This window comes from Desmodus rotundus, chromosome 11 (assembly GCF_022682495.2).
Source record: "Desmodus rotundus isolate HL8 chromosome 11, HLdesRot8A.1, whole genome shotgun sequence".
Lineage (NCBI taxonomy): Eukaryota > Metazoa > Chordata > Mammalia > Chiroptera > Phyllostomidae > Desmodus > Desmodus rotundus.
This window is the reverse complement of record NC_071397.1, coordinates 62819204-62842571: the sequence shown is the minus strand read 5'-3', so window position 1 is coordinate 62842571 and position 23368 is coordinate 62819204. Positions and strand designations below refer to the sequence as shown.

The following is a 23368-nucleotide window of genomic DNA, read 5'->3' as shown; positions in this document are numbered from 1 at the left end:
GCAGATCGTCTGTGGCTCCTAAGGAGGTGCTTGGGTGAGGACCTTGAGCCTTGGAATCTGACATTCAGACTGGGCTTTGCCATGTGAGAGACCCCGGGCCCTTCCTTACTCTCTTGGAGCCTCAGTTGACTCACCTGTAGAATGGGGATAATAATAGTAGCTACCTCACAGGGTGGTTGTGTTAATGGTGTCATGCATGTGTCTAGCAAATGGCTAAGGCAATATTATTATCATTATTTTGATACTTCAAACTGCTTTCCTGTAAACAAACTTGTTGACCGTGAAGTAAGTGTCTGCCACACACTCAGCAAATATTTCAATATGTGGACTAAAGAATCATTTGGTTTTTATCCTACATTATCTCCTAAATAATTTTTCTAACTGCAATCAGGTCATCATTTAACTGATCGACAACATTATTCTGCCCTCACACCCTCATCCCCCTCCCCCAGCACAGCTGACCCAGCAAAGCCAGACACCCATGGGAGACGGCAGCTAACTCCGGGCAGCCAAACGAGGAAACCAGGGTTTGCTTCTAGCTGAGCTTGCTGGGAGTTGGACAGGTTCACCCCTTATTTATCATGCCTACAAATCAGCTGGAGAAATCCCAGGCTGGAGGCCAGATGAAGGGTTTGTGAACTAGACAGAGAAGAGCTGCTAAGGGTAGACCCACTTCTAGGGGTTGGCAGAACCTCAGCTGCACGATTTACAAGATGAGGTCAGTGGCTCCTTTCTCCAGGGAAGTAAGTGACAGAGACACAGGCATGTGGACCAATGGAGAGTCAGACTAAGGGGAGTGTCCTTAATAACTGCCCCAATGGGAGGCAGTTTTGCTTTCCCTCTGTCTCTCAGGGCACTAGCCCAACCTCTCACTGGGAAAACAAGTGGTGGTGCCAGAGCCTTCCGTGAGTTCCAGGCCGCTTTTCCAGAGACAGGTACCTGAATCCTCCTGCTTGCGGCTCAGGGGTCACGCTGTAGTGCTCGGGGAGTTCCGGGGGCCATGTCTTAGTGGGATCAGGTGGCAGGGATTCACAGGCAGCTGGGCCAGGCTGAACCCCCTTTGCTGGTTCACATTTCTTCTCCCTGGCAGCTGGTTATTCTCAGTCACAAATTACTTTTCCTTCTCAACTTAGATTATGAGAACTATTTTGAGAAAGTGGTCGGGCAGGGAGGCCAGTGTGAAAGAGGAAAGCCAGTAAAGGGATAGATGGCTGCCTTCTACCTCTGGGGCACACTCCTCGGGCTTGCCCCCTCCACTGGTCTGCCCCTTGTCCTGGGCCCCTGCCTTCTCCTCCGTCTGCCCTGGCAGGACTGCTCCTTCCTAGGGAGCCAGGCTGTTGGGGAGCAGTCAGAGTAACTAATGACTGAGGAAGTGCATATACTGCTTGAGAAATAGAAATAACACGCAGTAAAACTCACTGGAGGACTTTAAAGTGTCAGAGATCTTCCGAGCCGGAGGAGACCACTGACAGCTCACAGCAGAGGGAACGCCCCACCTCCTCCTGAGGAAAGGTGAATTTTGTGGCCACCGTTTGTATCACATGCCCTGGCTACCGCAGACTGGACAGAGAAGGGCAGCTGTGCCGAGGGCAGACATACCGGCTGGTTTAGCTCAGCAAGGTGGCCTGGTGCTAGAACACTGTCTGATTGGAACGGCAATGACCAACTGGGCTAACTGCATTTTCTTTCTCTGGAGTTTCAACCTGAGACCTACAGGGAAAGTTAGAGTGCAGGGACAGAGGTGGGAGGACGAGGAGGGAGCCTGGGTGGACACAGAAGCTGACAGGGGAGCAGGGCTCAGTGGTGAGAGGGTGGGAGTTGTTGAGCCCTCCTCAACCCTCTCGTTCCCACACTGGGTGCTGGGCTCAGGCTTCTGCCCCTCACAGGCTGCTGCATTTCCAGACAGACTCTCAGAAAGAGCCCTCTTTATGAGGCGAACTCAGTGGGTCTCTCTTATTTACCACCCATGGGGGCTAAGAAAGAATTCGTGTGGCCTGGTTTACAGAGGAGGGAGTCCAGACGAGGAGACCGTGGGTCACCCCCCAGCTTACAGAGAAGCCTGCTCTCGGGGGCGGGGGTCAGGTGTAGGGTTGGGCTGAGGGTGGGCATGTCGAGGTGGGAAAGCAGGGATGGAGTCAGGGAAGGCAGCTGGGAGAGGTGGTCCTCAGTTAGAGTGAGCAGCAGGAGAGGAGGTGCCGAGGTTCAGTCATTCAAACTTTCTGTTAAATATTGTTATATTTGCTGCTTGTTACTACCGTGCTTATTTCACTAACCTTCCCTAGGTCTTGCCCACAGGGAAAGAGGTTTAGGAAAGGGGGCAGAATGAGTAGAAATCTCCCCCCAAATTCAAACCTACTTACCTGTTGTGTGTTTTAAAGGCAACTCCAGGCCAGTTTTGCACTTCTGTCTAAAACTCCATCGAGACCTTATTGCCCATACTCCAATACTTAATAGAAAGAGAGTTCACAGGGAGCTCTCCTTATCCCACGGGAAATGCCAACAGGAAAGGTCTTACTCCGAGAGGCTGTGGACCTCAGGAAAGAACCCTCAGGGACAAACTTTGTCCTGGATGGAATAATCGCCGACACAAGGCTTATAGCTCACACCTTCTCTCCTCACAGGCCCATGGATACAGCCCGGATTGCCGTGGTGGGGGCAGGTGTGATGGGACTCTCCACCGCTCTGTGCCTATCCAAACTGGTCCCACGATGCTCCATCACGGTCATTTCAGACAAGTTCTCTCCCGATACCACGAGTGACGTGGCCGCCGGAATACTTATTCCCCACGTGTATCCAGGTGAGAGGGATTTTCGCTCCTCTCTCAGACATGGTAGACGTCAGGTAGAACGATGTCAGCGGAATTCTGTTGGCAAAGACAGCAGGATGTGCACGTAAGTGTAATGTGAACTTTTAACATCTTATAGGTCCACCTGTTAGGAAAAGCTCGGTTATGCTGTAAGACAAGACCAACCTTCAAGACTTAGAAGCTTAAGAAACAAAGGTTTATTTCTTGCTCATGGTGTATGTTGTATGTTGATTGAGCATCGGCGAGGGATCAGCAGAGACCCAAGCTGATGGAGCAGCCACTGTGTTGAATGTCATCAGTATCTGTACCTGGAGGGAGGTCTCACCTCCAGGGGTCTCACTCTAGGGGTCTCACCTCCACAGTTAAGTGCTCTGGCCAGGAAGTGACTTCTGTCACTTGTGATGAGAGCTCATTGGCCAGCACTACTCACATGCTCTTCAGCCTTAGGAGGCCCGGAAGTGCAGTTCTGTAAGGCTCCCAGGAGGCAGATGGCCAGAAGTATTTGGGGAACAGCACCAGTAACTACCACAATCGGTAACTCTAAGCCTTTCCGCCAATACTAGTAATGATCAAGCCAGAACCCACCTGTGTGTAATGGGACTGAGAGCCTCACTTCTAAGCCAGTATAGAAACTACCAATCAAAGTGTGTTCAGGCCTAAAGACGCACTGATTTTTAAAAACATGTCCGTGTATCCTTTCCATTCAGGATTTTCCACATGAAACGGGAGAAAAGAATTAGCATTAAATCGAAAACAAAATCACTTTGCAGCCAATTTTATACTCACTCTTTCCACTTTCTCATTTCCACTGTCCTTTTCCCCTTTAATTTTAGTTTTTATTTATCAAAATTACACATGCACATAGTTTAAACAATCAAGTGGTTCCAAGATTTGTTAAAAAATAGCAATCTATACTTTGAATATTGCCCTATTTAATCTGGAAACACACGTTCTTCAGTCCAGGAAGCAGTGTTTGAACCACTCCGGGGCTGACCTCTGCCCTCGATGACGTCTCTGACTCTCTTTCTGGAGTCGCTTTTGTGCCTCCAGGATGGCCCTTCAGTTCTCTCAGTTTCCCCTCCTCACTCCTATTTCTATCTCTTTCTCTTTTATTTTACTTTCTGGGAATTTTCCTCAGTTTTGCCTTTTACCTTGCTGTTGAATTTTTAATTTCAACTATAGCATTTTTAACTTTACAAAGCTCTGTTTTGTTGTCTGACTTTTCCTTTGATATAGCATTCTTTTTGTCTTCTATAGTTGCAGTATCTTTTCTTATCTTTACAAAGATAGTAATAATAGTTTAAAAAGTTTCTTCTCCCTGCAAAATTTCTGTTGTCCCAAGTTGTGTCGCTTTGTTGGATGTTCTCATTTTTCAGGTTGCAGGTTATCCTGGCCAGCGGTCATCTTTACCTGTCTGCTGACAGTTCAGAGTGAGACCGTAAATAGCCAATGGGAATTTTGAGCGCTGTGTAGGGTTTGCTGCCTTGAGTCTCCCTGGAGTGTGGTGGCAGAGCTGTTTAGTTGGGGAACCTGTGATATCATCATGTTTAAGTTTTTCTTCTCGGACTGGTCATGTTCCTCAGAGAAGAGGCTTCTAGCCTCCTGGCTGGGGAAGGCAAAGCCTGGGCTGGCCACATTCTTGAAGGCAGGGGAAGAAGGCTGGGGTCTTAGCATCTGGTTTGCATGTGTTTCCTTAACCCTCTAGTTTTCAGTATTGTATCCCTGTCTTCACCTGTGCTTGGTGTTTCCCAGAGACCCCCTGTTTCATCTAACAGAGTATGAACCCATTTTTTTTGCCAGGGTGGGGAAGGAGGGCAGGGGCCTTGGCATTGCAGGTCCAGAAACTTGGCTTTCTCAGCACCTGTGATGCTGATGCACCTTCTGGGTGCTGCCTTGCAGGGAGCAGGCACAGGCACCTGGTGTGTTTGCAGAACACCAGTTCACTGTGGGTGCCTTTTGTGTAACCAGGGTTCTGTGTCCCCTTTCCAGAAGCCCCCTTGCTTGTACCAGGTCCCCGTGAGTGGCCAGAAGGTAACCTGATAGTTGTGGAATCATCTTCAGAGGAGATGCATTGAGGAGGAGGAGGCACATTGAGAGTTCATCCAGGCCATCAAGGCCCAAGCTCACACTCTGGCTGGGTGGTTGGAGCCCTGCAAAGGGGCCTCTCTCTGGTATTGCTGGATAAAGACTCCAGTCTTCTCTCTGGGCTTCTTTCAGACCAGGTCTGGTGGTAAATACCCTCTGCACTCATGAGTATCATCACCATATGGGGACCATGCCAGTCTTACAGGGTCGTGTGAGAATTAAATGAGTTAATATAGGTAAAGCACCTAGAACAGTGCCTGGGACATAGTGAGCGCTCTATCTGTACTTGCTATTGTCACTACCTCCACTCCAGCTACAGTTTCCTTTTCCCAGCACTTGAACGTGAGGTAGCTCACCAAGCTTGCTCTGCCCACTGTTGAACTGGAATTGTTTGTTCTTTTGGGATGACTTCTGCAGCAGGCGGATCTCGGCCACTATTTCATTGTTAAGGTTTGGGGTGAGAACGGGACCAATGCATTTCAGTACAGCCCCAAACACTGGCTGTAATTGTTGGGGTCTGATCCTTAGAGGTCAAATTTAGTTTTTGTTGCAGCTTATTATTTATTTCTTCCTTATTTCTACACTGGTGGCCCAGTCTGCACTTTTGGAATGCAGTGTTAGTTCGCAGAGGCCCATGTTTAAAGGCAGCCCAGGCCCACTCCTAAAGAAATGTTTGTGGGCTCTGTAACACGTTTTAAACCCTGCTACTGAAATGCCCTCATTGGCCTGGAGGCTTTGTCTGGGGAGCAGGATGACTCCAGGGGCCTGCGCACCTCCTTTGTGAACTCCAGGGACATCCCTCCATGCAGAGCCGATCCAGTAACCTCTCTGCCTCAGTTCTCTCATCTCTGCTGTGGCTGCCCCCATGGAAGCCTCTCAGTATTACTGCGCCCTGGTCTCTGGCCTGACCTGGGCTTTCCCTCATGACCCTTCCACAGGAATCAGAGGGCCAAATACTTTACCCACTGTTGGATTTCTCTGTACCTGCATTGGACACTCTTATTTTGGGGCTTGAACCCTGACCCTTACTTCCTCCCTGACAGGCCTGGCACCCTTCCAGAAGCTGCGTCTGGGTCCCACCTCTGGTGCTCTGGCAGGGAGGCCTGGGGCATAGAGAGCACTGATCCACAGGACTCTGCCAGAGAGGTGGTGCCCGGTGTGGTCCTGCAGACCCTTGCTGACCTGAGGTGCTACTCCAAGCTGGCCCATGAGTTCATGGAGTGGCAGGGTTGGAAGAAATGGCAGCCCTGGCTGGGGCTACAGGGAGCTCTTCCCGAGGAAATAACTTCATAATACAGGTCTTGTTTCCCTGTAGCAGGAGGGTGAATGCAAATCCTGGGCTTCCCATGGATTTGCATTCTGTTCTCTGTCCTGGTTGACCTGGCCCCCCCACACTGATCTTCCCTTGTCATCCACCATGTTTTCAGTCTCCAGGAAAGTGGCCCTGGGTTCTTTTTCTCCCATTGTTTTAACTGTATGGCCTGCTGGATGCCTCAGCCACGCATGGACTTCTGCTCAGGTTGGACTTCATTCAAAGACCTCTGGAATGTATGTGGATCCCAAGTCCACCTGCCAGCTGGCTCACCTATCAGATTTTGCCCCAATTGATTGGTTTCCACTTTGTGGGTCAATCATTACACAGACAGATGCCTACAGCATATGTCAATATTCAAAAGTTTTGTTGCAGATATATCCTCCACCGTGTGGTACTTTATCTAAATGAAGGAGCTTATCTGAAGCCCAGCTATTATCATCGTTTTCATTTCTGTGCCACTCTGCTTTTCTCCATGATTACAGACACACCCATTCACAAGCAGAAGCAGTGGTTTAGAGAGACCTTTGAACACCTATTTGCAGTTGCCAATTCTGCAGAAGCTGGAGAGGCTGGCGTGCATCTGGTGTCTGGGTAAGAGAGCAAAGCGGAAGTTATTTTAGAATTCAGAATGATCTGAACAGAGCTCAGAGTGCGGCCTCAGTTAGTGTCGAGAGTCTGCTGTGAGCAGAGTGCTGACCTAGATGTGGGAGGATTGGAGGAACATTTTAGGCTTTACTCCAAAGAACTCAAGAAAGACAAATTACAGTATTAGATTTTTTTATAATAATAAACAACCATTGCAGTTTCCCATCACAAATACTATTTTGAGTTTCCTCAGGGATTTTGCAGTGACTTGCAATTATGGCTACAAAATGTGTCAGGTAAGCAGTGAGGGGGCTGTGAGAGGATCGTGTGGCCGATGGAACATAACAGGTGGGACATTGGAATGGGTGCAGAGCCCCGAGATACAGGGACATCTTACGTATTTAGTGTCCTTGGAGAATACTGTGTTCCACAAGTATAAATTTTGTAGGTCCCTGAAGTCACCTTTTGAAGTGCCACTTGGGAAAAAATGTTTCTGAAATGGTAATCTCACTCCCATCTGATTCTTCATATCTGATTCCTGGAGGCACACAGTTCAACAAGGAGTTTAAAAATAAATCCCATGGAACATTTCTAACACAAACGAGCACTTAAAATATGACAGTATCTTTCAATAAGTTCTTAAATTAGATCACAAACCGTTCTGTCACTTTCAGTTTATGACCTAACGTATATGTCGCCCAGCGATTTAACACAGTCATGCCCTTCAGCCTTCAGAAAAGCAGAGGGATGCTGCCTTTTGCTAAATTCTTAAATCCACTGCACCTTCTGTGTTATTTCTAAAACAAAAACCAAGACAAAACACAAAGTGTCCTCTTTCCTCTTTTGAGATCAAGCTGTGTGCTGGCATTTTCTGCTGGTGAACACATCTGCCTCTGGAAAGAGATTTCTGGTCTTTCTCGTCTCTTGCCCTCCCTCACCTCCACAAACACCAAAGGATGTTGACACCACTGATTTCCCACAGTCTTTGTCCAAAGTAGCAACTTTCGCTTCTCTACCTTCCAAAGATGGACTGATACTATAACTGTCTCCAAAGCTCTCTGATGAGCCACATAGAAAAATGGTTTTCATCAATATACAGCCACACTTTGTTTTTGTCCAAAACCGATGTGGCCCAGTCTAATTCACAAACTTCAGCTCTAAGTAATTTTTTAAAAAGACAGCTATGTTCAAAATTCAAATATCCTTTCAAGAATAATGCTTCGACACCATTGAGGATATTAAAAAGAATGTACTTCAAGCTATTCTAAAAGAGAGTGATTTATTTCCCTCACAGGAATGGTTTTTACCCCACTGGCTTCCAAACAGGATTTGGATCCGTCCAGCACAGACAAGGTCACAGTGTCCTGTGCATCTGGGGCTTAAGCATATAGCCTTATTCACCTATTCACTTCTTCAAAACACCTTTTTAGCATTCATCAGTATCAGGTACTGTCCTAGGTATCAGGGATGTATAAAGGAGCAGTTTCGTACATACTGCTTGGCATACAGTAGATTCTCAGTAAGTAGGTGTGGAGTGAATTTTTAAGAAAGCCCGCCGTGGTCCTGCCCTCACGTAGCTCATGGTCTGTGGGCAACGTCCTAAATCTGCTGAGCACAGACGAGACACGCGTGGCCAAGGGAAAAGCGCGGGGTGCTACGGAAGCGTTTGTCTGGAGAACAAGCTCGCTCTGGGATTTTACGAGTTGCCACCAGGAAAAAAGTGATGTTTCAGTGAAGACCATTCAGATGTGGGCAGGTTAGTCTGGTGAGGTGGAGAGGTGAAGGGGGAAGAGACGGGGTCCTGGACAGAGGAGGCAGCTCTCTGGGTGGAGGGAAAAGCACATGCATAGACCTGAGTCTGGGGTGACCGTGGTGTGTGGGAGGGACTGAAAAATTCCAGCATAATGGGAAGCCACCGAGGGATTTTACACTGAAATAATTGATCGTATTTACATTTCAAAAATATTCTGTCTGTAGTGCGGAGAACAGATTTGTGCAAAGACATGATGGTGGGATAGATTAGCTATTGACGGTGAGGGTGTGGGGTGGATGAATTTGGGAAATGCTGAAGAGGAGATGCGGATGGGCCCTGACGGGTGATGGCATGCAGGGGGTGAGAGAGCAGAAAGCGTCAAGGGTGATTTTAGGTTTCTGGCACTAGCACCTGTGTGCAAGGGGCCCCATTTTCTGAGTTGGAGAGAGGGGTAGGGGCAGTGTGGGGGGTAGTTGAGGTATGAGACATGGAGGTAGACATCCAACGGGCGGCAGGCGAGGTGGGTTTGTGTCTGGACTTGGAGCTCACGAGAGAGAAGTGGGCTGGAGATGAAGCCTTCTGAGTGTCTGGCCTATAGGTGATGGGGAAGAAATGGAGGAGGGCAATCTAGCCCAGGGAGAGTGTGCAGATGACACAGCAAGAGGGCCCAGCCTCGCCCTGCAGCAAGCATGTACACCTTCCATGGGGGCTGCTTTGAAGTAATTACTTAATTGTGAATTACTTAAATTCTGGCACATTAATATCACATCATCAGCTCGCACAGCACTCACATGATTTTCCTGGCTACTTTAGAGCAACCATGATTTACAACATTTATTCTTATTGATGAAAACAACCCAACACTCATAAATCAAACATATGCCTAGCAGCTATTGGTAGGACCATTACAGCCCCATCCACCCAACCATGACTTAATGGTACCAGGGCTCCTCCGCACAACTCTTGGCTTCTCTTCTCAAGAGCTTAATGGATGGACAGCCTACAATGTAAGTCAGAACTTGCACCCCGGCCTCCGGCACCCCCACCATTGCTCATTCCAATTTAGGTATTTTGTTCAGAATTGAGGCCAGCCTTTAAGCTTTTGATGGTTTGCTTATCATTTATGTAAAGCAGTATGCAACACAGAAAAATATCCTTTCCTCAAATACACATACTCATAAGTAAATAAGAAAATCTAGGCAAGAGTTTTTTGGAAAGAAGAAAATTAAATTCAATCTTTAAAAGACACTACTTTTCAAATGTTTTATTCCTCTCCATAATGAACATTTTAAATTTAGCTACTGAGTTATATGAACCCAAAAGAATGGAAGAATAGATCTTTTTCTCTGTATGTGATAGGAAGTGTGATTTTTCAGTGATTTAGAGAGTGTCACATGCGGTTCACTAGGAATGTGTTAATTCGCCAAATTTCAGGGAATTAACTCGCCTAATATTTTTGAGCTGGCAGATATTTCAGAGCATTCCTACGGAAGAAGCACCGTTCTGGGCTGACGTGGTTCTGGGATTTCGAAAGATGACTGAGGCTGAGCTGAAGAAGTTTCCCAAACATGTGTTCGGTCAGGCGTTTACCACCCTGAAATGTGAAGGTTCTGCCTACCTCCCATGGTTGCAGAAAAGGTCAGTTTAAATGGCTCTTTGCTGCTTTGTTCATTTGGCATAGCCATAAATAGCTCAACTGCTATTCATAAAACATATACTGAGAATTCTCTGTGATCCCTTGAGGCTCTTGCGTTGTGTCTTGTTGCTCACAAGAAGTCAGGGCATTGGACATGAATGGTCTGAAGACAGTGTTTGAGTCCCAGGAGTGAGTCACATTGTTTTGGCGGTGACTTGTCTGTCTTCTACCACTTGACACACAGATTGGTTCCCGCTCACCCCGCCACACCGTACGCCAGGAAAATCTACTTATTGAGACAGTGTCTTAGTTTCCTCGTCTATAAAATGGAGAGGTTTGGAAAATATGCTTTCGGCTATAAAATTAGATGATTTACTCTAGTTCTTTGAATGAGAGGATCCTATGCTTATTATAAATTATTTTTTAAATATTTTTTCTCATCAGTGAGAACATATTTATAGCTTCATTATTTTCTTTTGTTATAAAGAAGAACTCTAAAACTAAGGGCTTACCTAAATTATGTAATTGCTTCCTCACCAAGTTTAGGCCCAAATACCTTGAACTTGCATTTGGGCTTGGTTTTTAGGACTTGCTATTTCCAGTTAGTTAGGAAACACATCAAGAACATCTTGAGTTGAAAAACATCAAATAAATCTCTCTATAGAAGTCAAGAAATTGCAGGCATGTGGCGGGGTGTTAGACATTGGCTTTTTCAATCTCTAAATCTGTGTATTTGGTGGACGAATCGGAACACTGTGAATTACTGTACAATGTTAGAAGGGTGACTTGAGGTAAGTGGGCAATAATGATTGGGCTCGATATAAGATATAGAATAATTGATTCAGATAATTCATTAATTCCATAGTTCTGTGTTGAACACCTGTGTATACCTGGTACTGTGCTAGAAACTGGTCAAAAAGAAAGATAAAATGTGATCATTTTTCTTTTTTTCTTTTAGATATATTTTATTGATTACACTATTACAGTTGTCCCATTTTTTTTCTCCCCTTTATTCCCCTCTGCCCTGTACCCCCTCCAGCATTCCCCCACCTTAGTTTGGCGTGTGTATATATATATATGTATGTTTATGTTTACATTGGTTAATAACTACAGTAACACATATGGGGAGGGTTAAGTACAGATTTAGGAGAGTTGAATGGGGGCACAGAGGAGCAAACCTAAGTCCGTTGGACACAGACAGGTCAGGAGCGTCATGCTATATTTCTGTAGCTCTGTAAGTGCTCTTGCTTGCGCCCCTCAGTAATTGATATTGGCCATTTTCCGTTTGTAAGTTCCAGTTTCATAAAGCTCACATTTCTGTGCTTTGTTCCCTGGCCCACACGCCACCGTTCATGTGTGAGGGTTGCGCCTGACCATCAGCTGCCAGCTGGACATTTTGAGCCGGCCCGTGGTGGCGTTGCTCCTGAGCCCGCATTCGGGTTTTAGCAGCCTCGCCGTCTTTCCGGGGTGGCAGTCCTGTGCAGTGTTACCTTCTTGTCCTTGTATTATAAAAATGAGTAGAAAAATCGGAAGTGCTAACGTTAGTGACAGAAAGTTGCGGAGTCGTGTACTTTATCTTAAATTCACGTACGGAAGTCAGTAAGCATGCCTCGAGTGGCAAAGCTTTACTGTCAGCATGCTGCCTAATTTTAAAATTATGACAAAAAACAAAATGGAAGACCATTAATAATAATGGGTACAAAATAATGGGTATAAAAGGTGAGGTGTCATTAGAGAATTTTATTATAATTTTTAGCATTTTTAGCCCTCTTGGGCTGAAGTTTCATAATTACCCCCAAATCTATTGCTTGGCTTCCTCTTCTTGGACTTTTGGCTCCATGTTCTGGAAGGTCTATAACATCCTGGCTGGCGCTCTGTGGTCCCTGGCAGATTGGGAAGAGGTGGGTGAGGAACCCCCCCAGAGTGTTTGCTCCCATCGCAGAGACTGTCAGGGGCTTCTCTGTGTGGGTGGGGCTGGCCAGCAGGCTGGGCCGGGAGAGCCAGGGACCCAGACCTCAGGGAAGTGAGTGAAATCTTGTAACCTAATCTCCAGATTCCTATCATTTGCTTTACTGTCTCTCTCTCTCTTCTTTACACATATTTTTTCTAGAACCATCAAGGAGTGAGTTGCAGACATGATACCCCATTATTCCTAAATATTGTCACATGTACTTTCTAAGAACAAGGATATTCTCTTAGGTAAATACACTTCTATGATACAAACCCAGGTATTTATATTGATATAATAGTACAATCTTACTCAGATTTTGCCAATTGTCCCAGTAATGCTTTTATAGCAATATGTGCGCGTTTCTGGTTCATAGTCCAGTCCACGGCCGCACACCACACATTGCATTCAGTAGTCCCATCTTTGCAGTCCGTGGTCTATCGTTGTCTTTTATGACCTTTAAAGGTCATGAAATAAGGCAGACCAGTTGTTTTACAGAACGTCCCTCAATTGGGGTTTGCCTGATTTTTCCCCATGATTATATTGAAGTTGTGAGTTTTTGGAGGGACACCATAGAGGTAACGTGGAATTCTTATTGCATCATATCAGGGAATGCACGGTGTCAATTTGTAGTCTTCTAGTGACGTTGACTGTGAGCACCTGGCCTGCCAGGTAACTTTATTTCGCAGTTACTAAAAGCTTTGTCAGATCACACCCTGAGGGTATGTAGGTATCCGTTCATGGCCTAAATTCACTTACCAGTTTTCGCATCTGTTGATTCCTCCTGCCTGAATCAGTACTATAATGCCGGCCAAGTGATAATTTTCTAACTCCTTCCACATTTAGTTTGCTTTCTACTATAAAAAATAGAACTTTTTCTTTTCTTATATTTACTTATTCAACTATTTACTTATATCAGTATGGAATCACAGATCCCCATTTTACTCAATAGATTTGATCTATTACTTTTATTATTTATTTTGATGTTCAAATTGTCCAAGATTTGGCCAACGGGAACCCCTTTGAGTTACTCCCGGGTGTTTTTGACACGTTTGCATTTTTTAAAAAAGCATTTTCTTACCTTTGGGCACAACAAGATTCTATACATTCCAATTTTGAGAAGAAAAATATTTTCTTTTTATGACTATTTCCCTCCATCTTGTCTTTAATAGAAACCTGAAATAATGTCACAGTTGAAATTTATGGACTCAGTGCAGAAATAAAGTGCCTTTACTCTTTCTCCCTTCCTTTTCCTTCCCTCTGTCCTCTGAAGTTTCCCTCCATTGTACTTTTGGGTGTGTATCTGGAAAACACACCCAACATCAGACAGAACACTCTCTACCTTGTCCAGCCTGGGACAAGAACAAAAACAGAAACCCTCATGAGAATGTATAAATATTTATAAGTTCTCAACCAAGCCAATGAACCATTAAATACGATATAATTTATCCTTTTACCTTGACAAATATGCTTTGCATTTACCTGAAGGCCAAGTTTACATTTAGAATTCTTAGATTCCTGGGAGCGCTGCACCTGAAAATGGCAGCAAGGGGCCTCGGGTGCATGCCAGCAGGCACCCTAGCCTGTACACTCAAGCTCCAGCCCTACTCTCCCCTGAAAATAGCTCTCCCTTGTCCACCCCTCGGGCTCAGGGGTGCACACAGCGGCATGGTCTGTCTGTCCATCAGAGGAGATGATGCAGGATCTGGAAATGGGGAGGGAATGGGGGATTCTGCATCCCCAGCTCACAGGTTGGAAGTAAAGGGAGAGGTTCAGCCCACCTACTCATTTCTTACGCACAGCTGGAGAAGGGCAAGTGTGGAGTCCTCCAGGTGACCCAGAGGAAGGAAGGCCAGCTCAGATGAGCCAGGGCGTGTTCTGAGTCCTGGGAGTACTCATCAAGGGGTGAGGGTGTGAGGACTTTCCCCTAATCTTTCGCTGAAGCATTGGCTATTCAATATAGACAGAAGGCTTTAACAGAAACTCCCTGGGAGAGAGGACAGGTTGCTTTCATTGTGTTTTAAGGATCAAGTAGTAGATAAGATCTTTGGAAGACGGGGAGTTTTGATGGGGCAAGGAGGGACCTTGAAGGCCCATGACACCTGGAGATGTGGCAGATGGGTTGTCATGTGGGGATGGGTTGACATGTGTCACCCCCAGTGTCCGTGTCCCCTCTTCTGAGGAGTTTGCCTGGGGCTGCCCTCGGCACTGAGAAGCTTGTCCCTGGGTGGGGGTGGGTGGGCTTGTCCCTATGCTGGATTGTAGGTGACAACCAGTCCCTAGTATGGCCACAGTCTCAGCTCTTCTCCCATTCTGCAGAGAATGAATGTTTTGGCCCTGGGGCCCACCTCAACCATTTGCGCACAAAACAAATACAGAGGACCCTCAAACAACACGGGGTAGAAGTGCATGGGACCATGTATATGCAGCCTTTTTCCCTGCATGCCCCATATCCCCGGGTTTACATCTGTGGGTCCAATCAACCACAGATGCAGAGGGCCGGCTCCACGCAATGTTCTCTGCCATTTTATGTGAGGAATTAGAGCACCCACGGATTTTGGTGTCTGCTGGGAGTCCTGGAACCAATTCTCCATGGATACTGAGAGACTGTAGTTAAGTTTCGAGGAGTCAGAAGTTATTTTTGACTATATGGGAGTCAGCTCCCATAACCCCCACCTTGTTCAAGGCTCAACTGTATTGTTATCTGGATGATTTGTTCTGTCTGCTTCTAAAGTATCACCTCCTAGAAAACAGGCCCCTTATTTCCATAATAACCTTATTTTCAGGCCTCATCTCTAACTGCGGGACAAAGGCCTGGGAAAGATCCTGCTACCCTCTCACTAGTTGGAAGCCTGCTGCCCGCACTTTACTTAAAACAACCCCAGTGAACGGTCCTTTGTGCCAGTGGCAGCCACCTCCTGAGCAACACCAGCGGGCCTCATGAACAGCAAGCTAGGGTCCGGGCCTTGGAGCCCGCTGCTTGCTGTGGTTTTAGGTGACAGAGTCAGGGAGGAGAGGCATGAGGGGATGTTCTTATCCCCAGAGTCTGGGGTGGGGGCTTTTCTGGTTCATTTGTTTGAGATACATACCCACCATGATAATGGGCTGGGGCATGAGATTCTAGCAACCCACCCCACCCCTTGTCAGCTCCCCCAGGTCCCTGACCCTTCATGCCCCCACTGCAGCTGATATAGGGCCAGCATGGAAAAAGTGCAGAGGCCTCCTCTGCGGAGGTTGGCTGTCCCCCTTCCCTCAGGGCCTGGCATCTGGCCAGAAGGCCAAGGCGGACAAGGGAGAGAGCCACAAGTCCCCTTGCCTCTTGAGGGAGGCTCTGTGGGGCAGGGACTCCTCTAATCCAGAGGCAAACCTTTCAGCCCAAGGATTTAGGCCAGGTGGGGGGCAGGGCAGCCTCCTGGTGAGGGTGTGGGACCCCCTGGGCTCCCTCTGTGGGCTGCCCCCACCTCTCCTCCACTGGAAGCCACCCAATTCCTGCTTGTTCCTCACCCGCCAGGCCTGTTTTGTTGCCTCCTACACCCCTTCTACACAATGTAAATGCTCAGGCATGGTGTTCGGACTTGAAAACAGGCATTTCACTCAGCAAGCCACAAAAGGAAAAAAAAATGTTTTTAACCACAAATTGGATCATTTTTCAAAGAACAGAAGGGTTCATCTCCCTCTCAAAATATATGTCTCCAATAAAATCCATAACAAACAAACAAAAACCCTGAGGTTTAATCAGCCAAGCAGATCATGTTTTATGTCTTTGGCCAGTGGAGTCATATTCTGCTGCTTTTTACTTGCCCCTTCCAGGAAATGAATCATAGAGGCAATAGGTCAGCTGAGCCTGTCTCCTCACCAGGCATCTTACTAAATAAATCATCCCAGCTGGCCCAGGATTGTCCTGCCTTTGATGACATCCAGAAAGCTGGGTATCCCATGTCTGTCTCGGGGGAGCCCTGTAACTTATGTGCATTGCTTACTTTTCAGGAGGCCACGCCGTATTCTGTGGTCCTGATCAGGCCTCCACTGACCACAGCACTGACCACATGTGGCTGCTCCCCCTGTATGTCCTTCCCACTCATCTAGTGAGTCCTGTGATACTTTCCTTGGGAGGGCCCTCTGTCTCCCATCTCCTCTATCTTCTGTTCTCCCTCTTGGCCTGACCCACAGCACTGCCTATGAAAGAAACACCTGTAGTTCTCTCAGTGGTTGCACTGAAATACGGGTTCTACCTATTAGGAATGTGACAGGTTGTCCCTGCCTTATGAATGTCTGACTTGCAGAGGTCCCTCCCTGTGTACAGCAGACCTCTGCTCCCCTGCGCCCAACACACACTACGCCTGCTAGAGCACAGCCTTCCTTTCCCAGCACCTTTAGGGATTTCCTCCCCCTGTCGTCACCCGCTGCCCAACTCCTGAACCAGAGGAGCAAGGGGAAAAGAGGGTCCCAGATCAGGTCTAATGGGAGCACTGCCCTTTCTCCCTGGCTATGCAAGGATGAAGTGGGAGGGGACCAGCCAGGAAGCTGGAAAGTGACGGTGTCTGTTTTTTCTGATGATGGCAACAAGGTGTGGTAGGGAATAGACGGAAGCTGTGCGTGGTGTGCAATAGCCTCGGGGGCTTCTGTAACTGTGGCCTTTCCACTGGGGCTTCTGCAGCTACTCTCAGGCAGCGGCAGAGGTGAAATTGGTCCCTGACCAAGCGTGCACGGCTGCTCCCACCCTGCCCATCGAAACCTGGGGGCCTCATCCACGTCCCCTTTCCCATAGACACCAGAGGCTGCTCCAGGCTTGAACAGGGCCTACAGTGATTCCTACCAGTTTGTGGAGTGGCCAAGGCAGGGATGGAGATTCTGAGAAGTGGGAAATAGAATGCATTTGACTTTATTAGCATATGCATTATGAGGGAATGAGTGAGGAATGTGGGCATCAGATGAGAAAATGTCTCAGGTCAAACAGACTATAAATGAGACAAATTAGACTATCTATAAAATGCAAGAAGTCCCATGTATCTTTCACCTAGATTCCCCAAATCTTAAATTTATCATATTTCTTCACCTTTTTCTCTAAATATACATTTTTTTCTAAACCATTTGAGAGTGAGCTGCAGATATAATGCCCTTTTACCCCAAATGCTGAATATGTACTTCTCAAACCCAACACATTCTCCTACATAACCAAGGTCAAGTAATCAGTATGAGGGCATTCCGTTAACATAGGTACATTTCTGAAGTCTACAGATCTCGCTCAGATTTTTCCATTGAGCCAATAACATGCCTTACAGCAGAAGAAAATCCCGAATCATGTTTCAAAAATAATAAAAATATTTTTAATGAACCTAGTCACTTGCTTCTATGTCTATTCCTTAGAAGCAAGTGACTAGTTCTGTCCACATTCAAAGGGAGGGGAATCAGGCTTCAGCCTCGAAGGGGAAAGTTTCAAATGATTTTTGGATATATTTTTAAAACACCACCATTGGTCCTCTAAGTGCAAGTTGTTTACATTCCACACATGCAAAATACTCCTATCCGTAATTTTAAGTATTAGAAGCTATTTTAGGAATAGTTGCCTTAGGTGTCCCTATGAAGAAACAGTGCATTTTTTTCCTGGGAAGCAATATGCACGGTACTATTTGCCAACTGAGATTTTTAAAATTAATTTCCTTTTGTTTCCCTTCATTTTCAGACTAATAGACTGATCGCGGTTAAGGCGACAAGCTTCAGGCTTGAAGCAAGGCTTGATTACGTTTTCTAATTGACTACATTTAATAACACATACATAATACACAACATCTCGCAGAGCCAGCCCTCCGCTCCGGTCCTCGACCCGGTCCTCTCTGGCTGTCTTGGTTTCCTTCCACATCTTTAGCAATAGCTTTCTAGCTCTTCACTGTTTCTTTCTTCTCCAGGTTATCCTCAGATGGTGACTCAAAACTCAGTGCTTTTTTTTTTCATCTCAACAAACTTTAAGCTCTAGACCCTGCCTCAGCAGTCTCTGGTCCCAGGCTCCGTGCAGAGGTCGGGGGGAAATGTCCCTGCACCCACCCCCGGGGATCCAGCCCTGCTGAGCGTGCGTCTCACCTGTTCTCTTAGAATCAGTCTTCGCAGTCTCTGGCCCTCTCCTTCTCATGGAGAAAGTTCCAGCAGTCTGAGGAGCCAGCTGCGGGAATGGATGCTGTACCCACCTCTCCTCCCTCCTAGGCCCAGACACAGATTTTCCAAAAGCGATCTGGTCTGCAGAGAAGCCTCTGGCCTTCACACAGCCACTTTTGGACTTCTCACCCCAAAGTTGTCTTAGGTCCTTGGAAGAGGGTTTCCTTTTATTTACGTAACTCAGAGACCTATTTGGATAATATTCCCAGAATAAAGGTATGGGCTGTTAGAATATTAACAAAGGAGTGTTAAAATGTCTACCTTTGGCAAGATGGAAGCGCTTAGAAAATTTAAATGACAAACAGAATCTTTTTCCCAGTTTCTACTCATTAGATTTCAAAAACGATTAGGGTCTGAGTTTCAGTGGCGAACTCTAGGTGTGTGCGGGAGGATTGCAGGCAGTATCTGGGCTCTGCTGCACGCCTCGCCCGCCCCTGCTGGGCTGACCCCGCCCCCTTCCTGCCCTGACCTCACACTCCAAGGTCCCGCCTCTTTCCTGCAGCCCCCCTGCCGCGTGCTGCTGTAAAACAGCTCCATCCCTTTGTACTGGAGCTTGCCAGGGACCTACCTGTCCCCTGTGCTTCTCCCCGCAATGGGTCCCAGGCCAGAAACCTCACCTACCCCTTTAGTGCTGCCCAGGATTCCTGTCTCAACAGCCTGGGCTGTGGCAAGGGATGGCAGGTGGGGTGCAGGATATCGCCTCTATTCCCAAGGGCGGGGGGGGGGGGGAGCGGGGGGAGGAAGGGGACTCCCATTTGGTCCAGGGAGGTGCAGTGTGTGTGTGTGTAAACAAGTGCCTAGTGGGACTCCCAGGGAGTACAAGGAAGGGCCGTAAAGACAGTCATTTCCCTGGTTTATGGATCCAGCTGATGTGGTCCAGGGGAGGGCTGGCTGGCTTTTAGGCTTGGTAAAATGGACACTCGGGTTTTAGGGTGATGATCGGAGGACACTGGGCTGGGGCTGTTCAATGAGCCCAGCTTCTTGAGTCCTGCCACCCCCCATTTCCTCCTGGGTACTTGGGTCAATGGTATTTTCCCTGCCAGGGTGAGGTCTTGCTCAGTTGCAGGAAGCCCCAAGAACAAAGTCCCCAAGCTTTTATACTCCCAACCATGTCACTCAAGACCTCCAGAATAACTACTTCCTATGGTCATAAAGGCAGCCTTGTAGGTGCCTGGTCACCTAATTTAACAGCCAGCTTCCAGGTACAGTTTCCTCCTACATTTTTGTGCTATCTTAACGCCTTGGCCACAGGTCACACAACAATGACTGAGTATCACCGTGTGGTCACATGGCAGGTGACTGGTCTCTGGAAACTGTCCCTCAGTGTCCTCCTGAGGGCAGAGACCTGGGAGGGACCCAGCGCAGCAAGCCCGACAGGGCTTCCCAGCAGCCCGTCCACTGTGATTTAAGAAGAGTCCAGGTAAAGGGTGGACTTTTATCAATAGCTCAGCCAGCAAGGTGCCCTTGAAATGGGAAAGGACGTTTACATTTATGGACTTGTTACATATTGTCATTTAAAAACACACCATGTGAGCTCAGCTCTCTTATCCCTAGGTTATGGTTGAGGAAACAATTTCAGTGAGTTTAAGTAATTGGCTCAAATTCCAAGGCTGGCAAATTCCCTTACTTTTCTGAGTTAGAAGAATAATTCTGAGTTCTAAGGGAGATGCCTGGAACACAGAACATAATGCTTAATTATTAGGCTCTCATGCTAACCTCCCTGTGGTAGATGTAAGGGGAGGGACATGTACCCCCTGCGCCAACCATCGAGTTAGGGAGACCAGACTAATACAAAGGAACATGCAAGAGTTAACACTATGAGATAGGAAGTTCAAGGCAGTTAATTAAGGTGCTAGGTAAATGACATAAACAGGAAATATCTGGGTATTTAAAATACCAGATTAGCTTGGTGTTTATTTAGCATCTGAAATGATATAGAAACTCTACTGAACACAAAGTACAGGGTGGGGCAAAAGTAGTTTTACAGTTATTTGTATGGAAAATAATATAATAATTAATAAATAATACAAGAGTAAACTGTTGCATGCACCCACAACTGTAAACCTACTTTTGCCCCACCCTGCATATAATTTCCCTGGCTTTGAATTTTTGAAATAGGTTCTCATTTAGGTTCAACTTTAGGTTCCCAAGAATGTGAAGCAGTCGATGGCTAGCATTTGACCTCCTTGGGCACTTCCTGTAAGAGGTGGAGCAGGAAGCTGCTGCTAAGGCTCACCTCCTGGTCTCTTGTTCTCACCAGGGTAAAAGAAAGTGGGGGCCTGATACTCACCCGGCGAATAGAAGACCTGTGGGAGCTTCACCCGTCCTTCGACATTGTGGTCAACTGTTCAGGCCTTGGAAGCAGACAGCTTGCGGGAGACTCGGAGATTTTCCCTGTGAGGGGCCAAGTGCTCAAAGTTCAGGCTCCCTGGGTGAAGCATTTTATCCGAGATGGGAGCGGGCTGACGTATGTTTACCCCGGTGCATCCAACGTAACCCTGGGTGGATGTAGGCAAAAGGGAGAGTGGAATCTGTCCCCAGATGCAGAAATGAGCAGAGATATTCTTTCCCGATGCTGTGCTCTGGAGCCCTCCCTCCAGGGAGCCTGGGACTTACGGGAGAAGGTGGGCCTGAGGCCCTTCAGGGCAGATGTTCGGCTGCAGACAGAGCTTCTAGCCCGGGATGGCCGGAGGCTGCCTGTGGTCCACCACTATGGCCACGGGAGTGGGGGCTTCTCCGTGCACTGGGGCACTGCTCTGGAGGCCGCCAGGCTGCTGAGCGAGTGTGTGCAAGCCCGCAGGACTCCCGCTCCCACGTCAAAGCTGTAAGAGATGCAAAATGACAGCAAATGACCCAGGAGACTGTTGATCAAAATATAGTTTCTTTTCAAAATTAGAAATGATACAATCTGTATGAGTAGGTTTAGGACCAGTACTAATCTAATCCAGTACTAATCTGGTACTAGACTTACATCTAGTACTAATGACATGGGACATAAAGCTCTATTTTTGTTAAAAATAGAGATTATGAGTAAAAAAGATTACTTTTAGATCTGGTGTCCAAGGACCTGTGCTAATTTACATTGATGCTGGGAGCTGTTGGGATTTGGACAGTTTTGCTCATAAATCCACAGGAGGAGACAACATATGGAAATCACTGAAATCACTATCAGTTCCTGAGCTGCCCGTGATGCTCAGGTTGTGTCGAATGAGCATTGTAGTCCCTGTAACTAAAAGTCCACGGTGGTCACGCAGTGCACGTTTGTTACATTTAATGGAAGACAAAGCGCGGCTCCTGCTAGAGAATTCCCGGTATTCCTGGTAGAAGACACAGATGAAATTACCTGCAGACTTGGCACTAACTCAGTAAGTATCTGGGGCCAATTCTCCAAGGGCCATACATTGGCTTGTTGTATGGCTGACTGCGCCCAGGCAGTTTTGAAGATTGAAGAGCATCTGCAGCCAAAGAGCTAATTTGCTAATTAAGCTGGAACAATCATTCTGAATGAAATATAACCAGACTTTTCTGCAAGTCATTAAAAAGTACTGTGGAGGGAGGGAATGTGTCTCATGATAAAATGAGTTTGGGAATTGCTGAATTAAATATATCCAACCAGTGTCTTGACTTGGGCCTACTCTGAGCCTTTTATCCGTTCACGTGCATTGTGAAGCCTCGGGTGGGTTTGGGCCTGAGGGAGTGGTAAAGGAGGTGCTATTTATTGAGATAAAGATGCTTTAGAGAAACAGAGGTGATTTTAAATTTAATTTTAATTTTGGGGGGAGATGGAGTATGTTTAGAGATGATTCTGTTCTGGATATTCTGAGTGACAATGTGAGAGAGAGAAAGCCCCTAGGACAACTTTATTTTTACTGTTTTGTTCATTGAGTTTTGCATCTAATTTTGTTCAGAGAGAAAATTCTGCTGGGAGAGAATAAAAGGTGGGGGGTTGGGAGGAGAGAGAGAAAGAAAGAGAGAGAGAGAGAGAGGGAGAGAGAGAAACTTTGGAATGTGGCTTATTTTCCATGGATTTCCACCAGGGGGTGGTATTGTATCAAATTCAGATAAATTGGTAAATTAGAAAATTTAGAAATGATTAGAAATAAAAACGGGATATCAGGTGTGTTGAGTGAATCTGTGATTCTTTTGAGTTTATATGCCCCAAATGCCTATTGTTCTGAATTCTGGGTAAAGTAGTTGACAAATGTACAAGTTTAGACTGAAAATAGAGAGACACACACTCTCATTACATGAAATCTGTGAGAAATAACACATTATGATAAAATGGCATTTTAAAGGAGGAATGGTAAAAATAATGGTAAAAATAAAAATGAATGCTTCTCAGAATCGGTCATCTTTCCATCATTTTCATCGTGGTTTGAAGTGCTTTGTATTTGTTGCTTTCGGCCCCGTTTTGTTTGATCCCACTGCATTTTTCGTCGCGTGCAGTTAGGCTCACACTCCATGACATTGTCTATTTGCTACTCTCAGAGTTTAGCTTCCCTCCGTGTTTCACATTTCTGGCGCCCGACACTACGAGATGGAAAGATTGGAGGCTTCTTGAGAAAGTGAATTAGGGCTCTAGCCCTGTTTCAGTTTCACTGATGGGTCAGTATTTGCTCCCAGTGTCTCTCAAAGGTTTGTCAGTAGCTTCCATGCCAGGCTGCACATGAGAATCACTTGGGAAATTTTGGAAACATAGTGATGCCCAGCTCTGCTCTGGAGGGTGGGTCATAATATCAGTACTTGTTCAAAATTGCCCATGGGGTTCTAACTGGCATCCAGGGCTGCGAATCCCTGAGCACTGTTTCCTGCCTCCTCACAGGGCCCCACTGCCACCACAACCACTCGCCTTTCCGTCCTTTCTCGCTCCTGGGGGCACCGTCTTGGGGATGTGCTCACAGAAGCAGGGATGTCCTCCGGCACTTCTGGTCAAGGAGGCCAACAGGAATTAGCTGTCTCCCAGAGCTGGGAATCACCCTGCTGGCTGTAGGTCCACTGCCTGTAGGCCGCTATCTGTCTTTGTCTGAAAGATAAGAGACAATATACAGATAATGGCCAGACCATATGTAAAGAGAGAACGCTGGCCCACA

General features: G+C 46.8%; 1 protein-coding gene across 4 annotated transcripts; it reads left to right on the top strand.

Moving 5' to 3' along the window:
• The first annotated feature begins 826 nt into the window (after nucleotides 1–826).
• Nucleotides 827–23368, top strand: DDO (D-aspartate oxidase). Of its 4 annotated transcripts, XM_024551806.4 has the most exons (5): nucleotides 827–935; nucleotides 2622–2797; nucleotides 6689–6797; nucleotides 10006–10182; nucleotides 20539–23361. In XM_024551806.4, the coding sequence occupies exons 2-5, from the start codon at nucleotides 2626–2628 to the stop codon at nucleotides 21104–21106; spliced, it is 1026 nt and encodes a 341-aa protein (XP_024407574.2). In that variant the 5' UTR covers nucleotides 827–935; nucleotides 2622–2625; the 3' UTR covers nucleotides 21107–23361. The 4 variants fall into 4 exon arrangements, with proteins under 4 accessions (XP_024407574.2, XP_053770044.1, XP_045044612.2 ...); XM_053914069.2 differs by lacking the exon at nucleotides 827–935 and having other exon boundaries at nucleotides 20539–23364; XM_045188677.3 differs by lacking the exon at nucleotides 827–935 and having other exon boundaries at nucleotides 2759–2891; nucleotides 20539–23367.

Excerpts from the sequence above, each read along its gene's own strand:
- DDO (XM_024551805.4), top strand. The coding sequence starts at position 6,442 with ATGTGGATCCCAAGTCCACCTGCCAGCTGGCTCACCTATCAGATTTTG. Across the intron at positions 6,798-10,005 it reads GGCGTGCATCTGGTGTCTGG|CTGGCAGATATTTCAGAGCA; the intron begins GTAAGAGAGCAA and ends AATATTTTTGAG. Across the intron at positions 10,183-20,538 it reads CTCCCATGGTTGCAGAAAAG|GGTAAAAGAAAGTGGGGGCC; the intron begins GTCAGTTTAAAT and ends TGTTCTCACCAG.